Genomic DNA, 15,025 nt, shown 5'->3' with positions numbered 1-15,025 from the left:
CTGGTTGCTCCTGTGCCGTAGGCATCACCGCTGTCTGTGTCCCCAGCATGCTCTGTATCCTGGGGCCAGCTGCCAACTCTCACTGCTAGGCCTGTGCAATCCCACCGCATAGGGGCCATCAGGACTTGGAGGGCACATTAGAGCAAAACAAATTCTTTGCCATAATACACACGGTGGTGTTGGCTGTCATCACGGTATCTGGCCTCGAAACCCCCAAACTGGCAAACTGAGACTCTGAGGATCCCATTTGCTCCTCTGTGTTAGCTCCAGCACATACCAGGTAAAGGACTGGTGGGAATAAAACACATTAGTAGTAAATGGGAGTTGGAGTCCCTGAATGGGGAAGCGGCCTACAGATCTTTCCCCAAACCTGGCGGAGCTCCTTCCAAAGGACCCTGAGAAGAGAGGGCTTCTGACCTCACAGGCACAGGGCTTAAACTAAAGGGACCAGAAGAGTGACCTGGGGGCAGGTGGTGGTGTTTATCAACGGATTTATGTTGGGGATTTCTGAACCAAAGCCCTTCAGCACTTGTATTAGGGGGGAAAAAGTATGCAAGGGGTTGAGTAGGTGGCGGTGAGGAGAAATCACATGGTATTTCCACAACTTAGTGCCATCACCCAGGCTGAGATGCTTCTTCCTGTGTGGACAGTAAAAACAGGGCCTAGAAGGAAAGCCACCATATCCCCAAATGTGACCATCCCTTGCTGGCAAGGAAGGTTGAGTTTGCACTTTGAGGGGTCTGTTTTGTGTAGCTGTGACTTTGTTCCCCAGAGACTCTTCTTGTTCGTGACCACAACATCTCCTTATGGCTTACCTGTGGTCTCAGTCTGTCAGACGAATTCTTCCTGAAGTGCCACACTGATGTTTCTCCTTCTCTCTCTCCCTCTCTCTCATTAAGAACCGTTAAATGCTCCTCCGACCACACAGAGTCCTCACTTTTACTCAGGCATGAGGGATATCTGCACCGCCTGCCTCATCGGCTGGTGGGAGGCTCCAGAGGTGATGCCTGTGTAGTACGGAGCCCGGCCTGATGTAGAGGGGCGGCTCCCTCCTCCCCCCACTGCTTGGCAATCAGATCCATCCCTTCCTCGGGTTGCCTGCACAGGACTCAAACTCGTCTCAGACTGTTCCAAGCGCCTTTTATTTAAGGCCATACCTCTGATTGTTCTTTTTCCCTTAATCTCTCTTGGGCAAACCCTTCAAAGTCTGGACCAAAGACGTGTCCTCATGCCTCCCCTGAGCAAAGCCACCCAAAGCCACCAACCTGGGACCTCTGGCAGCACTTTTCCCGGCCCACACATTCTGCCCTAGGCACGCTGGCCTTACTTATATGCTACTTCTTTTGATTCCTATGATTTCTTGAAGATTAAAGTATTGTTGTCATCCTCAGAATTCCTATGATATCAGCCCAGTGCCCTGCACAGAGAAGCTCCTCAATTCATATTTGTTGAAATGAGAGAAAATATTTTTCCTGCTATAGAAAGAGTCTGAAGCCGTCTCCTGACAGAAGCCCAGCGGTGTGTTGAGCTTCTTTCCAAGTAAATGTGACTAATAATATGGCTCTTTTCACTGTCAAATCCTGAAATGAAGGCAGGCATGCCACTCGGGAAGGTCTGCCACATATTCACGTTGCCGTCCTTTTCCTAGTGAGTTAAAACCTTCACCACTTTCACGTGACCCTCCGAGGCCCGAGTCACCAGCCTTGGCTACTGGGCCTATTTATTTCTCTGTGGATGAAATAGGCCCAAGAGGGCATAATTTCTTGTCTCTCTTATCAGACGGCCAACAACAGGCTTAGAGGTAAAAGAAAAATAGACATTTCCATTTCATCTAACAATTTCAGTTGCTATTCCTTCTGCCTTCACTTCCAGGTAGGAGTAGGGTTTACTCTCACAGAACACTTATTGCAATAATCGTTTACAATACCGGTACCATCTGTCTCTGATGCCATGATTCCCTCAGTTAAACATATGATTTTTCAACATTAGCCAAACAGCTGCTGTGGGCGACAGCACACGTTTTCGGCGCCCTGTGGGAGAACCAACTTTCCGCTCTCGTAGCCTGACTCTTCTTCTGGAAGTCACCGCCAAAGAGCTAGATTTTCCTAACGGTTGTTTAAACAGGTAACAGAAAACTGAAGAGTAAGTAGATGGGGTGAGTACAGCAGAGTGGTGTTACCTTGCACATTTTAAATATTCTTCTTCATGCACAAAATGTGTACAGAACGCGGTCGTAAGGTCTAGCAAATGTGGGAAACTATAATCGTGACTATTATCCGGGAATCTATTCATAAAGCAGAGGACTCAGACTGCCTCCCGAAGTTCCACCTTTTCCTGGGTTCAAAGCTGTGAACTGAGGCAAGGTGTGATGAACCAAACCGGGAAGATAAGCTGCCTTCTTTACTCTGGGAACTAGTATTTATTCATTTACTTATTGAGATTTATTTTTCACTCCTTTATTTTTTCTAGTGGCTGACTGAGGTTTTATGATTTTGATAGAAAGGGAATCTAAAGTTTGATGACAGATGCCACAGATGGTCGAGGCAGAGTTTACTCAAGAACTCCGGAATCCTAACGGCATCAATGGAGCAGTACTGACCACCAGCAGCTGAGCATGTGCCAGGAGCCAAGTTCTGTTCAGGGCACCTACTAACATTCGCTTGTTCGTCTCTCATGACACACCCCAGAGTTCATTTTACCCATGAGGAACCTGAGGCGGGATGGGGAGGTGATAGTTCATGTCCCAGTGGAACTGTCCATTTGGGAATTTCCTACCATGGGTCTCTGTGTAGAGCTGAAACTAAGTAGAAGGCCTGAAGAGACTTTAGATTTCCTCCTCTTCTCTACACTGATTTTTCCCTGGATGTTGATGGGTAATTTCCCTGTTACTATTCCCCGCATATCCCTCTTTAAAAAAAATAAAGAAAAGTAAAACCTTTCATTATTTACATTTGGGCATGCATTCGGGCCCCTACTTTTACTCCTTCAGACATTTTCATTCGTAGACTCCTTCTCTGTGAGACTAAAGGCTTTGTCTCTTGTTAAGCAGTCTCTGGCCAGAGCACCCAGCGAGGAACAACTGGCCAACCCCTGACATCCCCGCGGTCTATGTCAAGCACAGCCTGGTCTCCCTGGGCGGCAACAGGTCCTTCTTGACTGGAGGGGCCAAGGGCCACGGCTTTATAAATGACTGCTGGTGAGTGCCTTGAGTGGTGGGCAATTGGGGAGGGGGCAGCGCATTCCTGGCAAGTCAGCTCATTCTCATTCTCGGAAGACAGCACTTTGGAACTGCAACCCCAGCCCACCTGCCAGCTAGCCCTGTGACCCTAGGAAGGAGGCCTGTGCAGGAGAAAGAAACCACAAATGGCCTCTTTTCTCTGTTTGGTTATGCTTTATCAGTCACAATATACCCCTACCCGGAGCTTTTGATGGGGATCCAGGTCTCAGAGCTCTCCAGAATCAATTGTTCAGAGCTGAGCCTTGCCCCTCTACGTCAGTACCCAGCCCCACATGTCCCCAGTTCCCCTCTGTGGGCTGCACGCACCCGCATTCAGATGCTAACCACAGCGGTGGGGCTCAGTGACCCAGAAGTAAAAGCAGCAGAGTGCCCCCTAATCCCCAAAGTCATCTGACTCCAGTCATTTCTGCCCTTCCCTCAGTGACATGTGTTCCTCTGCCACAGACGCACCAGAGGCTGGCCTCTCTGCCACCAAGTTGCAAAAGAACTCATCTTTCCTCTACGTTGGCACAAGGACGAAAGTCCTTCAGTTGTGATGGCACTTTGCAAAACTGTCTGGGCTCTGCGATGGGCGGGGGGTGGGGGGGAGGCCCTGGCTGGGGGCTGGGGCTGGGGCTGGGGCTGGGGCTGGGGCCTGGGTGTTAACCGGGGACCGGACAGCTCCCTTTCACTCGGGCCTCGCCTCACCCAGCTTTCATCACACAGCGAACGGTCGGTCACACTGAACAGAAAGCAGGCATCAAAGGAGCAGACGTCCTCGCCCCCCTCCAAAATCCCGCAGCCTTTGTTGTCACTGGAGCTGGGGGGTTATTGAACTTTGCAGACCTGCTGGGCTTGGAGAGTGAAAACACCCTCCGGAGCCAGCAGGGGTGGTGCCGTGCGCCTGGGAGACAGGGCCTGCGCCTGGGGCCTGAGGCCGGCGGTTGCCATGGCGCCCTGACACCGAGATCCTGCCTTATGAATGTCACCGGGGTCTGTGACTAAAGTTGTTTACGAGGCGAAAGTCTCATGGAACCGCAGCAGGACGTGGTGGCCGCGGCTGGGCTGGGCTGGGCGGCTGTGGGAAAGAGGGCTGGGCCCGGAGCCTGGTGCTGGGGGACACGTGGGGCGCAGCCACACGGGGCGGGGGGCATCTCACTCGTCACCCTGGTGTCACCGTGGTGAGACCGCGAGGGGGAAGTCGCCTTCGAACTCATCGACTGTCCTGCCGTAGTTTTGAAATAGGACAGTCCTGGGCTCTGGTGGCGCAGCCAGCGGCTGGAGCTGGGCTCGGCCAGGCCCCGGGAAGCGCTGCCTTCCGACCATTTGGCCCCTTTCCCTTTGTTCCTCCCTGTGGAGGGGCTCCCCTGTTCCCAAGGAGGACGGGAGGACCGGGCACCCCGAGGCTGCTCGGGGCGAGCCACGCCGCGTACGCGCCACTTACAGTCTACCTGACGCCTGAAGTTCGGGTCTGCTGTAAAAAAGTTACAACGTGACCTTAGATTCATGTCATAAAATACAAAAGACTTACTCTTCAAAAAGGATTTCCTATTATATTCTTCTATATAGCCAGCTCCCTGAGTTCACTAAAAATATTATCCTATTAATAAATAGGACCCATCTAAGCGTTTCAGGACTTCCTACATGGCCTCTGCTGAGACACCTTTACCCTCCCCGCCCCCTCCCACCCCTTCCCAAGGTCAGTCTCTCTCCTGGTTTCTTTTTTCTTTTCTTTTTTAAAAGATTTGATTTATTTATTGAGAGACACAGAGTCACAGGCAGAGTTGGAGAAGCAGGCTCCGTGCAGGGAGCCCAACGTGGGACTCGATCCCGGGTCTCCAGGGTCACGCCCCCGACCGAGGGCGGTGCCAAACCGCCAAGCCACCGGGGCTGCCCTCTCTCCTGGTTTCCGAGGCAGGAGCTTCTTACCTCTGACACGGTGCAGTGTAGCTGGAAGATCTGCCCTTCTCCTTCCACCTGTCGCACGCAGAGTTTGCAAACCAGCTCCACTGTGTTCAGGCTAAATCTTTCCAGGGTGAACGTGCAGTGGAGGTTTCTCTGCGACCCACTCCAGATATGATAAAAAGGAATTTCCTAGAGGATATAACAATGTAAACCACAATGAAGGACTAACGCTGAAAACAACTCTCAGATACCACACTGCCAAGTACTTTTCTTAGGAGTACTTTTCTTAGTATTATTCTATTAATACTCATGACAGCCTAGCGTGGGGACATCCCAACCTACTTTTTGAGAAAGCCAAGGCCTGCCTGGAGATGTTATAAACCACCACCACCACCACCCCCACCACCACCCCAAATCTCACAGCTAGTAAGTGGTGGAGCTGAGATATGAACCCAGGGAGTCAGCCTCCGGTGTCTCTATAGCTAACCAGTCTGCCACTTCTCTATCGTTTACAAGAGAAGCCATTGTATGCGATTTTTCAAAAGTTTAGCAAATTCCCAAAATAAAACCTACACACTCCAGTCATTGCTCATTAAAAGGAATCCCTGCCGTGGTGTTCTGGAGAAAAGCAAAGAAAGTCTAAAGGGTAAAGCACTGATCCAGCTCCCTTTCATGCCTGTACGCTCCCTTTGCACAGGACAGGGGAAAGCCAAAACCCACTGCAAGCGGGTAACCGTGGGCCCGATTAGCTGCCGCAGAAAATCCTTGGCCTAAAAAGCACCAAGCCTCTAATGAGCCCATCCCAGAATCTTGTTTCCATAAAGTAAAGTAAAGGAAAAAAAAGAGGAAGGAAGGAAGGAAGGAAGGAAGGAAGGAGGAGGGAGGGAGGAGGAGGAGGGAGGGGGGAGGGAGGAGTAAAGAAAGAAAGACCACTCAGCTCGATAAGCCCTACATAACCAGCACTAGCACATCACACACCCCTCGATCCCGACGCCCTCCTCCCGCCTCCCCCTCACTCCAGCGACTACCCTTCCAACTCCTCTCCATCGTCCGTCCTCCGCTAACCCCACCTCCTACCCCCTCCAGCCCCCCCCCCTCCCCCGTCCCCCTCCACCCCGCACTCCCTATCCCTCCCTCCCGCCTCCCTCCCTCCCTCTCTCTCCTCTCTCTCCCCTACCGCCGCCCTCCCTCCCTCCCTCCCTCCTACCTCCCTCCTCCGCCGCAACCGACACCTCCTCTCTTCGTTCCGAACAGAGGCGGCTCTGGAGCTGAATTCAGTACAAATGAGAACATCCTTCCCTTGCTTATGTGGTGCTGTGGGGTAAGTTAACCTTCCCAGGCCTCACTTTCCTTATCTGTGAAAAAGTAAGCAAAAGAGCACCTAATCATGACCTGCTGGGGTTAATCAAACCCGATGAGATAAATCAAAGTGCACGGGTATCTGGCAGATGGTAACAATTCAGCCAGGCGTGGCTTGAACTAATATCAGATTATCATTGTTATCAAAATAGTATTTTCCTTTATGATTGCACAAAGGATACTGTTCATAAAAGGGTAAGATTTGTGGGGTTTTGTGGTGATTGCAAAATAAGGGAGAGAAGAAAGCAAAGGAAGAGATTTAATAGCAAAGTCAAAAGCCTGATCCCTCTACCAAGTGCTGAGTTATACAGAAGAGTCTGGTAGGCACCCCCTTGTGAAAGCTCCAGGGTGTTAGTTAGCAAGCTAAGAAATTTGTTTCCTACAATTTATGTGTAAGTACTAGACATACAAGACTAAGAATGAGCTGGAAAAAAATCCTCCTTCACTCTTAGTAATGTTCACTGACTTATACCAGGAAGTCACAACCAGTGGAGCTGCAGTGCTGGGTATAGGATCGGATTTGCATGCAGGTAGAGAGGGATATGAAGCTTATCTAAGTGTGGACTGCATCTCTTGGGACTGGGTACAAGGTTGGAGATCCTATCCCACAGCCTCCTGGGAGGTCAGGCTCAGAGAGGTTGGGGGTCAGGGTGACAACCCCTGGAAACACCTCTGCTTTTCCCATGTGTCCATGCAGTGATACTTTGGAGCAGTGTTTTTATGCTGTTATCTAATAAAATCCTGATCAAATTTTATTTTTAGGTACTATTTCAATGTCCAAACTGGTGTTCCTTCCAAGTTTTCAATGTAAAGATACCTTCCTAGCAAGGCTGAGGTCTAATTTGTGTCACATGTGGGGTAACGCCGTTCTTCTGTTTTTCCTTATGAAAACATTTTTGAGGTTGTTTTTCTTTTATCAATTCAGCGTTAGCATTTATTCTGAAAATGAAATGGACTCGGAGGTCCTTTTACTAAAAATTAAAAAATAACAGTGCAATTATTTGAAGGAGAATTAAGAAAAAAAATACTATCAAATATTCTAGAGTATTTTTCAGAAATCCTAAATAGCTCTACACCATTTTGGAGAAACAAGTACTGATCCAGAATTAATTTCAAGGAAAGGAATATCTTATGTCTAAATAATTTTAGATTTCTTTTTTGGAACTGTCTCCAACCCTTTGGTTCAGCTTGGGAACCTTACCTGATACTTTGCCAGCAATTTACTTTTCCAGAGGGAATGGGTGATATCATGAATCGACAAGCGCAAGTTGTGGGTGCTGCCTTTAAAATGAAGAGCCTTAGGTTCTTCTAGGAGCTGTCCTCCCATCTGTCTCTCAAGCTGCAATACTTCCTACAATGACATGCCCAAAGTCAAAAGTAAATTACTGAATCGTATTACTTCCTCTGGCTGGCTTTCTCATCAAATGAGTACGTTTCCTCACCATACCTCCCCCATACCACAACTAACTCGTGCAGACTCCCACTTCTGCAGCCTGGAGACCCTCCAACTGAAGGGTCTGCCAGTTTGTGCGTGACTCAATCCTCCTGACCGTTAACTCTCTTTCAGCAATCTACATCATATGTTCTGAGGCAAATTCATACAGTCTGCATTTCCCCATGGGTAAGTGGAAGATTTAATCAAATCCTGGAAAATAACGATCAGGACCTCAAACAAGAAGAAATCCAAATGAAAGGAAAAAACAGGTAGAAATATAAACAATTAAAGTAAGTAGATTTTCAATGAACTTTTAGGGAAAAGGGCAAATCACCAGAAAACAAATCCATGTCTTGGACTTGGCAAAACCAGCCAACAAGTGAAGATTTGGAATGCATTTGGGGCATTTTTTCAACTTTTTGTAGTTTCTTTACCTACAGAAAGAATATGATTTTTGCATAAAATTATTCATTGTACAATTTTCCTAATTATCAAACACTAAAGTAAAATATACTCATTACATATCCCATTAGAGGAAAATCTACTGATGCAGATTAGGAGGGTTCATCAGCTCCAAATACTGAACTAAACAATTACTCAGATTAAATCTGGAAGAGAAGACTTCATTTCTCAAGAACTGTGGCTGATTAAAAATTGTGCTATGTAACTTTACTTATACTATAAAGATGTAACACGAAGACAAATTTTAAGTATACTTTCATTTCTCAAACAAGCTAATGGAAGTTAACGAAGCATTTCCAAGTATAGCCCCAATTATCCAAACAGCAGCAAACCATAAGTTATCAATGAACAAAACATGCGGATCTTCCTTTATTATCAGAACCATCCCTAGGCACTTTGCTCCTGTTATGCTTTAAAAGTTTTAGCGACACACATATGTAGGCAATCTGTGGCCGACCAGTCCCACTGCCTGCCTTCCTTCCTTCCTTCCTTCCTTCCTTCCTTCCTTCCTTCCTTCCTTCCCTCCTTCTTTCTGTTTTGAGGGTTCAGGAAAATAATGGATTTGATTAAAACAAAGGCAGAACACAATCTTCTTCTTTGGTGACATTTCAGTTGGAAGCATGGGGTTCCATAAAACAGGCACCCATCCAGGTCATTCCTGTACTAGGCTCCTACTGGAGTACCAAGCGCAGATGGATCACAGTGGAGAACTGTGAGTATGGGAACCAGATTGCTGTCTACCCAGAAATACATCCGCTTTGCATTTGTTGAATGAATTCTAACCCACGCACATGTAGCCCAGTAAGTGCAGAGCTTACCAACATCATTGATTAGATGTAAACAGCTCATTTCGAGCTACTTCTTAGTGGTTCTTAGCATCCATCATATTTAAGTCAGGCTACTATTATGAATAATGAAGCTGCTGAAAGGTCCTATAAGGTGTAGGAGATATTAGCATGATGTGGAATATGGTCTCAGACACGGATTCCTCTAATTAGTGTTTAATGGACGAGATGAGGTAGCAGCGCATTGGTGGAGAGACGGGCATGGTCCAGCTGCTTCAGAATATTTACATGGAGAGGACGCAACCTTGCTGGCTGATGAGTAGCTATTACTTGTGACAGGAGTCTGAACAGTCAGCCGATTCCCAACCAGTCAGTCAGCTACCAGGACACATATGTTGTTCCCTGGCTCTGCTGTGCCTACAGCTCAGCAGGCTCTGAGGGTCCCCAATAAGCCATACAGACCTACCCAACCCAGAGTTGCACATGTTCCTCGTGGAACACTTCACACTCCGTTCCTCGACAAGAATCTAGCCATGTGGAAATGAAGACGAATAAGAAAAGTGAGGGTTAATTGCAGTTTCTTCTGCTTCAGCAGCAAGGCATAATGAGCTTATGTTGATCATGTTCGGTGTCTAGTTAGCATAATAGGGAAAGCTGATGTTCCCAGTGAACCTGGCACCTGACAAATTCTAAAGCTAAAATGATGTTTGTTTATAAGCCATTAGAAGAAAAGAAACATAATTAGAAATCTTTGAGATTACAGTCATGCCAATCAATCAGTTCTAGCTTCTTTCCAGTACACCCTAATTACCTCATCAAGACGTCTAAAGAGCAATCGATAGTAATTATCTGATTACTATAGATCTTCATTATGTCCAAATTATCTCCCTGGGATGTCTAAAAGAAGATGCATTGTATTCTGGGAGGAAATTGTACCCAACAATATATAATCCACACCCCATTCCTACAATCAACATAGATTGCTAGAGGATATGGAGAACATTATCAGTTTTCTTGGCAGGGAGGACCAGTGAAAAAAACCTGAACTGCCTATTGGCCATGACCTTGAAGTCAAGAAATCTAATACCACATTTGAATGCAAAGTCTGGGTTGGAGTCAGCCCAAGAATAAGCCTCAGTCCTTGGTTTCTTAGGCATTGACCTCAAAAGGCATGATTGAGAGTTCTCACTGGTGGAGAATGATGGCTCTGGCGTGAGCCTTTTTTTTTTTTTTTTTTTTTTTTTGAGAGAAAGTACAGAGTAAAATGCCATTTTATTTTATGTTATTTTACCTTTAAAGATTAAAGATTTGTTTATTTGATAGCAGGGGGCTGGTTAGAAAAGAGCAGAAGGAGAGAGAGAGAGAATCCCAAGCAGACTCCCCGCTGAGCCTGGAGCTGAGGTGGGGCTTGATCTCCATACCCTTGAGATCATGATCTGAGCTGAAACCAAGGTCAGACACTTAACCGACTGAGCCACCCAGGTGCCCCAGTAAAATGTCATCTTAAAAATAATAGAGCCAGAGAACACATCTCCATTTCCTTTTTTTTTTTTTAAGATTTTATTTATTTATTCATCAGAGACATAGAGAGAGAGAGAGAGAGAGGCAGAGACACAGGCAGAGGGAGAAGCAGGCTCCATGCAGGGAGCCCGATGTGGGACTTGATCCCGGGTCTCTGGAATCTGGCTCTGGGCTGAAGGCGGTGCTAAACCACTGAGCCACAAGGGCTGCCCCACATCTCCATATTCTTAAGCTATTTTTCCAGCAACGGGAATGATAAAAAAAAAACTTCTACACTAAGCTGGGGGAACCTAATTTTTTGTCCCCTTTGATTAGACATGAACCCTGGTGATAGAGAAACTGTCCATCAGCATGGACCCATGCTTAAAGAAGAGGTCCCTCTGGGGTGCCTGGGTGGTTCAGTCAGTTAAGTGACTGCTTTGGGCTCAGGTTGTGATCTTGGAATCCTGGGACGGAGCCCCTCATTGGGCTCCCTGCTCAGCTGGGAGTCTGCTTCTCCCTCTGCTGCTGTCCCTACCCCTGCTTGTGCTCTCTCATTTGCTCTTGCTCACTTTCTCTCTCTCAAATAAACAAATAAGACTTTTTTTTTTTTTTTTTTTTTTTAAGCAGAGGTCCCTCTCCAAGCATACTGCATATGCCTATTGGTAAGAAAATTGAGCATGAATTCTATGCTTCTTTATAAATGATATACCAATATCAACACATCAGTAAGCTACTGTATTACATTATAAAGTACACATAAGGTTAAAAGTATGAGCTAAGATGAATCAACACAGAAGTATTATTATCTTTTTTGTCCCCAAAGTTCACTGAGTCTGGGCCGTGTGAGGGCCATTTTGGAGACCACTGGCTTTGGCAGGTGTCCTTTCACTGCTACTTCTGGGAGAAATCAGCCCTGGAATAAATGATTTGGTAAGAAGAACCCTAACCAAACTCAAATGTAATGCTCTCCCTGAGAAGTAGCAACTGATATCACATTCAGGATGTTCAACTTCAAGGAGACAGGACAAAATAAAGACAATGACCAAAGCACAAATTAAAAATATTAAAGTGAATTAAAGATATTGGAATCAATCAAGAAAGCAAATCCTGGAAACTGAAATCATCTAAAACTACATGAGTCAGAGATGACTTGACACATAGAGCTTATCCCATACACAGGTTTGAACTTCATGTGTCTTCTTACACACTGATTTTTTTCTGACAACTACAGGACACTACCACAAATGATTTTTTCTCTTCCTTAAAATTTTCTTAATAACATTTTCTTTTCTCTAGCTTATTTATGGATAGCATACAGTGCATAATGCATATAACATACAAAATGTGTTAATCAGCTATTTAATGCCATTGGTAAGACTTCTGGTCAACAGTAGGCTATTGGTAGTTAAGTTTTTGGGAAGTCAAAAGTTATATGCAGATTTTCAACTGTGTGCAGGGGTTGGTGCCCATAACTCCCATATTGTTCAAGGGTCACCTATATAAATTTTACGTCAGAAGAGAGAAGAAGCCAGCCCATTTGATACACTGGTCAGGCTTGTGTTCCATATTGCTATGTTTTTAACTGTTATAACTTCAGATATGTTACAGCAGATCCTACTGAAAAATATGCTGTAACTTATATTTCAAAAAGCTTGATTTTCTGAATTCCTTCTGCATGAAATCATTTTATTATACATAGGATACACAGAAGGAAGAGGACATAAAAATAACAAATGTATGAATCAATAAGATATAGCTTTACAGTTAAATGCTTTCCTCTCCTTAATCTTCCTGAGAGTATTCATTCAACATCAGTAAAACATCCATGCCCTGCGGAACCATGTCAGGCTCTGGGGCACACAGACGAGTCCCCAAACCCGCTGCACAGCACTCAAGGAGGGGAGATCACCATGTAAACACATAACCCCAAAACTGTGCTCAGCTCTCACCCAGCTTTCAGACAGCTGCTTTTGGATCACACAGTTAGGATATTTCATGCACCTTAAGACAGAATAAGAACAAACGTTTTTTTAAGGTCAAAAGATGTAGTCAGACTTCAGAAAAGATAAGGTGACCTTGGAAAGAAATGCCACAATAGGAATTAGGATCGTGGAGGCTCTTTGTTCTCAGAAACAGAAACACCACCTTCCTTTGCAAAGGTTGTCCTCTCTCTCGGTGGCACTCCCACCTAGGGGCCTTGTTTTGGTTCTGGGTGACTCTCCCTTTGGCTTTAATGAGCTTGCTCTGCTTCAACGAGAAGGGGTCACTTTCGGCCTTCCTTTGTCACTCCTATCTCCACCCTGCAACTTAACTTTGGGAAGACCCTCTCAGGAGTCACTTATTGGCAGAGGTATCCCTAGCTCCCCTTTCTGTGGCAACACACCCAAGATCCCAGGGGTAAAGTCCCCAGGAGCAGGCCCTGCGCGTGTGAGTCTAGGGCCCGGCGGGGTCTGAGCGATCCTCAGATGGCTGCTTGCCCTGCTCGCTGGCTGCCCAGCACAGGTTCTCGGGTGGCCCTGAGTGAGGGCTCTATTGATTTGGGAGGCCTGAGAGGGATCGCTCGAAAGGCAGGGACAAGAGATTCCACAGTAGAAACAAGCGGCTTTCACAATAACCAATTAAACCAAGACATTATCCATGCCCAGCCATTAGTGTGGGCCACTTAAGAGCCACAATAAATCTTAGCTGTTTTACAGGCCTGTGCATACGTACACAGGGAGTCCCTCTGGCCTGTACCCAGAACTCTCCCAGGCTCTTAGCCCAGAGGATCAGCTGTCATCAAGGCGTCACAGGACAAGGCAAGAGGGAGGAGCCTTACAGCTCCCACACTCTGGTTTTCCTCACCCCAGAATTTTTCATGCTGCTTTATTGCTGGGGTTGACCGCATCTGCCTCCAGGCCACGTGTCAGTCTCATAGCTAGTGCGCGGGGGAGCCCCAGGCAACACAGCTGCACGCACTGAGCCACTTGAAGCGCAAGTTTACGGATGTGAGACGTCTCTGCCTGGGGGGCGCTTTGTGCCAGGAACTGTGTGAGGTGCTGGGGCCCTGGCTCTGTTCTCCGGGCCCTGAGCTCACCCTACTCCTGCTCCAGAACTGGTTTCCTCTCTTACTGAGGCTCTGAACCGTATGGCCTCCTTTGCTGGAGGCACGTGTTTTCGCTTCCCCCTTCCTCCAGAAGCCGTCATCCTGCTTGTGGGTTATCTAGCCTTTAGCCTTCCCTCGGCCCCACACCCCACTCTCTCCTTTTCCTCACTGCCCTCTTAGCACTTCTTTCTTTTTCTTAATAGAAATCTTATCAGCTGGAGAAAGGAGGAAACAAATGGTTAAACTTGAATCTCATATAATGCATTAAAATTTCTTCTGGAAGAGAAGGCTGGAAGGAGGTTAAATCAAGGCTTTGTTTTATGTTGTCTGGCTTCATTCTCTGTATTGTGTGGATGTGATCTGTCTGCGCACTCTCTCTTCTTGATGGAAATGGAAAGGCCTGATTGGGCTATACTCAGCTGCCTAGGGGCCTAGGGTCGGCCCTGGGATCCCAAGCAGGTGGGCCTCGCACTCCGGAGGTTTTCCACCCAGGGACAGATGGGCAGGGAGGCACCCCGCTCCATGCTCTGTTCCCAGTGTTGGACCAAGCACCGGAGACTGAGTTGGGCAGCTCAGGCCCTGTGCCCCACCTTTTCCACACTTCCATCATCTGGGCCAGGGGTCTCAAGGCCACATTCAGCCTCCACTCGGGCCTCACAAACACCAACCCTCAAGGGTGTCTTGGTTTTAAAAAAAAATCACATCTCCATTCAGATTTTATAGAACCTTGTCTTGCTCCTGTTAATTCTTTAAGTCTGTGTTGAGACCTGCCCTTGTCATGGGGAATGAGAAATTTCTCTTTTCGCCACGGAGGCCTTCTGTCGCTCTCACAGCTGTGGGCCTGCATGCCTCCCAAACAGAGGCCACAGAGAGTGGCTGTCCTTCTCTGCTGGTCCCTGCCAGCGCTTCAGCCAAGCTGCTCTCCGTTCCACTGCGCTGATTCCTCCTCTGGCCTGTGGCCTCTGGCTGCAGGGCCCAGGGGTGGGGGGGTGCACATCCAACTGTGGGCCACCTCTCCCACCTGCTCGGGTCACCGCCGCTGGCTTTGCTACCTCTTCCTCCTGAGCTCACACCGGGGTGCTGTGCTCTCCCCCCTGAGTGTGCCTGCCATGCCTCGTCCTCACGATAACACGGCCGGACTCTGGTGACCATGTGCAAACACTCCCCGTCAAGTCACTTCATTTCCAGGGCTCTGCCTGCTGCTCCCACAGCTGCCACTGCCACAGATGCTCGGTCAGAGCTGCCACGTCTAGCCTGCCCAGTCAGGGCACTCT

At 47.4% G+C, this 15,025-nt stretch overlaps 1 protein-coding gene across 3 annotated transcripts in view; it reads right to left on the bottom strand.

The window, feature by feature from the left end:
• The window catches only part of UNC5C (unc-5 netrin receptor C), a 351,929-nt gene that overhangs the window by 8,690 nt on the left and 328,214 nt on the right, over positions 1-15,025 (bottom strand). For all 3 annotated transcript variants that reach the window (XM_038582098.1, XM_038582099.1, XM_038582100.1), the window contains 2 exons: positions 7,683-7,832; positions 5,147-5,311 (listed from right to left, as the gene is read on the bottom strand). In XM_038582098.1, coding sequence (XP_038438026.1) covers positions 5,147-5,311; positions 7,683-7,832 — 315 coding nt within the window. The remainder of the gene's footprint in view (positions 1-5,146; positions 5,312-7,682; positions 7,833-15,025) is intronic.

Source organism: Canis lupus, chromosome 32 (genome assembly GCF_011100685.1).
Source record: "Canis lupus familiaris isolate Mischka breed German Shepherd chromosome 32, alternate assembly UU_Cfam_GSD_1.0, whole genome shotgun sequence".
Lineage (NCBI taxonomy): Eukaryota > Metazoa > Chordata > Mammalia > Carnivora > Canidae > Canis > Canis lupus.
Note: the sequence above shows the minus strand (reverse complement) of the source record. Positions and strands in the feature narration are given on the sequence as shown.